The sequence below is a fragment of the Toxorhynchites rutilus genome, chromosome 3 (genome assembly GCF_029784135.1).
Source record: "Toxorhynchites rutilus septentrionalis strain SRP chromosome 3, ASM2978413v1, whole genome shotgun sequence".
NCBI lineage: Eukaryota > Metazoa > Arthropoda > Insecta > Diptera > Culicidae > Toxorhynchites > Toxorhynchites rutilus.
Genome location: NC_073746.1, coordinates 189,669,184 through 189,673,131, shown reverse-complemented (window position 1 = coordinate 189,673,131; position 3,948 = coordinate 189,669,184). Strand labels below are relative to the sequence as shown.

The following is a 3,948-nucleotide window of genomic DNA, read 5'->3' as shown; positions in this document are numbered from 1 at the left end:
ATGATACGTTTCGTGGAAAATCAAAACGGAAATTGCCGTTTGTGCTCGGAACCAGACCATAAACAGGATATGGTTGAATGCGACGATTGTGACCGATGGTTCCACATCGGTTGTGTTAACTTAACGGTCGCGCCGACAGCGGAAGAAAAATGGATCTGCCCGAAATGCGTGCAGATCCAACAAAGATTAGCATCATTGGAAATATCTGCTCGGAAGAAAGATGAGCAGATAAAACAACAACTGGATGCAATGGACAAATTAATGGCGACTATGAAAGGCCAATGCTCAACGTCATCCTCGGGCCAAGTAACAAATCAGCCCACGGATCGATCATTTACCCAAACAGTGAGTATGTCTAGTGACTGGACTATATATTTAAAGAGGCAATCATTGACGACCCTACCCAGATTTTCTGGCGCATCAAAGGATTGGCCAAAATTTAAGAAAACATTCCATGATACAACGGCAGAGGGAGGTTTCTCAAATTTAGAGAACCTCAACCGCCTGGAACAAGTTCTGAAAGGGGACGCGTATAAAACCGTCCAACAATTGATGATTAACTCAGAGAATGTTCCGAAAATAATCGAAAAGCTGGAAGAATGCTTTGGAAGGAAGGATCTTGTATATAAAGAACTTCTGAACGACCTGAGACGTATCAAAAAGGACAGCCGAACCGTAGTTCCGGATATATCAGACGCACTAGATAACATGGTGGTGAATATGGAGGCGCTGGGCCAAAAGGAATATCTACGTGATCATCGTTTAATAGAGGAAATCATAGAGAAGCTGCCATACACGATACAAGTGAAATGGGTTGAAGTGATCCAAAGCAACACTTCGATCCCAACACTCAACGATTTGAATAAGTGGTTATTGCCACATTCAAGAATAGCCCGTATGATGCAAAAGTCTAATAACAGTGTGTCGACTACGGAAAGGAAACCTCGAGTTAATGTTCATCAAACTATGAAATGTGCACTTTGTTCAGCCAGTCATAGGCTATTCCAATGTAAGAATTTCAAACAAATGAAAACATTGGAACGTAGAGAGTTTTTGGCTAAAAAAGGAATTTGTTTCAAGTGCCTAAACTCCAATGACCACATTATGAGAAATTGTAGCATGAAAGGAATATGTGGAATCGATGGGTGCAACAAGGAGCACAATCGCTTACTTCATCAAAGATCGGAGTATAAAAGAAATCAGGATACGGCTGCTGACGTACGACGAGGTCCCGAAGAAACCACGAATATTCATCGACAACGCAAGGAACACCTTTACTATCAAATAGTTCCTATAACAGTCCAAAACGGCGAAAGAATGATAGACACCTACGCCTTCCTGGACACAGGATCATCAGTAACACTATTGGACGAGAGAATGGCTAACATGTTAGAGTTGGAAGGAAAAGTTGACCCGCTTACATTAAAATGGACACAGGATTGTTTAAAATCCTGCTCAAGCAAGAGGGTAAAATTCTGGATAAAGGGCATAGGAAAACCAGTGATGGCCCGGACTATGCATGATCTAAATCTTCCTATCCAAACAGTTGACATGGAACAAATTGCCAAGAATTATCCCTACTTGAAGGACATTCCGCTTCAAGATTATAAGGAAGCTCAGCCTACATTGTTAATTGGATTGGACAACAGCGAATTACTGAGTGCCATCAAAACGGTAAAAGGAAATGGTCCTATGGCAGTAAAAACGCGACTCGGATGGGTGATATACGGAAAGGAGTATAACATAAACCGTCAAGATTATACAATGGTCATCCAGGAAGAACAGGAGATGAGCAAAATGATGCAGCGATACTTCTCAATCGACGATTTTGGAGTGAAATTAGTGGAAAAACTGCCAAGATCACCAGAGGAAGAAAGAGCACAACAGATTCTCGACAACACCATCAAGCTAAAAGACAACCGTTACGAGGTCGGTCTGCTATGGAAAACCAAAGATGTACAATTTCCGGACAGCTATCATACAGCCTTACGGAGATTGGTGATTATGGAGAATAAATTGAAACAAGATGAAAAATTGAAGGATTGGGCTATCAATACCTTCGCTGATTATGTGAAAAAGGGATATGCTAGAAAACTAGCACATTCAGAGCTAATTAACGCGGTTCCGAGAACATACTATCTCCCGCATTTTATAGTTCACAACCAGAATAAAATACCTCCAAAACCAAGATTGGTATTTGATGCAGCTTCAAAAATAAATGGCGTATCGTTTAACTCTAATCTTTTGTCTGGACCTGATGCTACTACATCACTCGTTGGAGTATTGCTGCGATTCAGAGAGGGACGTATTGCAGTTTGTGGAGATATTCAAGAGATGTTCCACCAAGTCAAAATAAAACCGGAGGATCAGCATGCTCAACGATTTTTATGGCGAGATTGTGAAAACAATCGAGAACCTGATGTATACATTATGGAGGTAATGATTTTTGGATCGACATGTTCACCATCATGCGCGCAAGCAGTGAAAAATAAAAATGCTGCAGCATTTATGGAATCGAAACCGAAAGCAGCCCTGGCAATTGAAAAACAACACTATGTGGATGACTATCTGGATAGTTTTACAAACATTCGAGAGGCAACCGCTATTACCAAAGACGTCATCGATATACACCAACATGGCGGATTCTTCATTCGAAACTTTATATCGAACAGTAAGGAATTACTGAGCAATTTATCCAGCGATCGGATCCAATCTACCGACATTAAGGTAATAGAGGATAAGGATTCATGTGCTGAAAAAGTTCTTGGTGTCTATTGGAACACGAAACTGGATTTGATCGGGTATCGATTATCGTTGAAGAAGCTGAGCAATGAAGTAAGACAAACGCTACGATTACCCACGAAAAGAGAGGTGTTAGCATTTGTTATGAGTTTGTATGATCCATTAGGATTGATATCAAATTATACGATAATGGGAAAGATTTTGCTTCAAGAGCTGCACAAAGACGAGTTAGACTGGGATGATGAAGTACCCAAACATTTGAGCAAACAGTGGCAAAATTGGCTTGCGAAAATTCAACAAGCCTCTAACGTAAAAATACCCAGGTGTATAATACCGGATGGAGCAGGAAAATTGGAGCTACATACATTCGTAGATACATCTGAGGCAATCATTGACGACCCTACCCAGATTTTCTGGCGCATCAAAGGATTGGCCAAAATTTAAGAAAACATTCCATGATACAACGGCAGAGGGAGGTTTCTCAAATTTAGAGAACCTCAACCGCCTGGAACAAGTTCTGAAAGGGGACGCGTATAAAACCGTCCAACAATTGATGATTAACTCAGAGAATGTTCCGAAAATAATCGAAAAGCTGGAAGAATGCTTTGGAAGGAAGGATCTTGTATATAAAGAACTTCTGAACGACCTGAGACGTATCAAAAAGGACAGCCGAACCGTAGTTCCGGATATATCAGACGCACTAGATAACATGGTGGTGAATATGGAGGCGCTGGGCCAAAAGGAATATCTACGTGATCATCGTTTAATAGAGGAAATCATAGAGAAGCTGCCATACACGATACAAGTGAAATGGGTTGAAGTGATCCAAAGCAACACTTCGATCCCAACACTCAACGATTTGAATAAGTGGTTATTGCCACATTCAAGAATAGCCCGTATGATGCAAAAGTCTAATAACAGTGTGTCGACTACGGAAAGGAAACCTCGAGTTAATGTTCATCAAACTATGAAATGTGCACTTTGTTCAGCCAGTCATAGGCTATTCCAATGTAAGAATTTCAAACAAATGAAAACATTGGAACGTAGAGAGTTTTTGGCTAAAAAAGGAATTTGTTTCAAGTGCCTAAACTCCAATGACCACATTATGAGAAATTGTAGCATGAAAGGAATATGTGGAATCGATGGGTGCAACAAGGAGCACAATCGCTTACTTCATCAAAGATCGGAGTATAAAAGAAATCAGGA

The 3,948-nt window shown here is 40.6% G+C and overlaps 1 protein-coding gene across 1 annotated transcript; it reads left to right on the top strand.

Moving 5' to 3' along the window:
• On the top strand, window positions 1-3,186 carry LOC129773751 (uncharacterized). Its single transcript, XM_055777396.1, has one exon. The coding sequence runs from the start codon at window positions 1-3 to the stop codon at window positions 3,184-3,186; it is 3,186 nt and encodes a 1,061-aa protein (XP_055633371.1).
• Window positions 3,187-3,948: the final 762 nt, after the last annotated feature.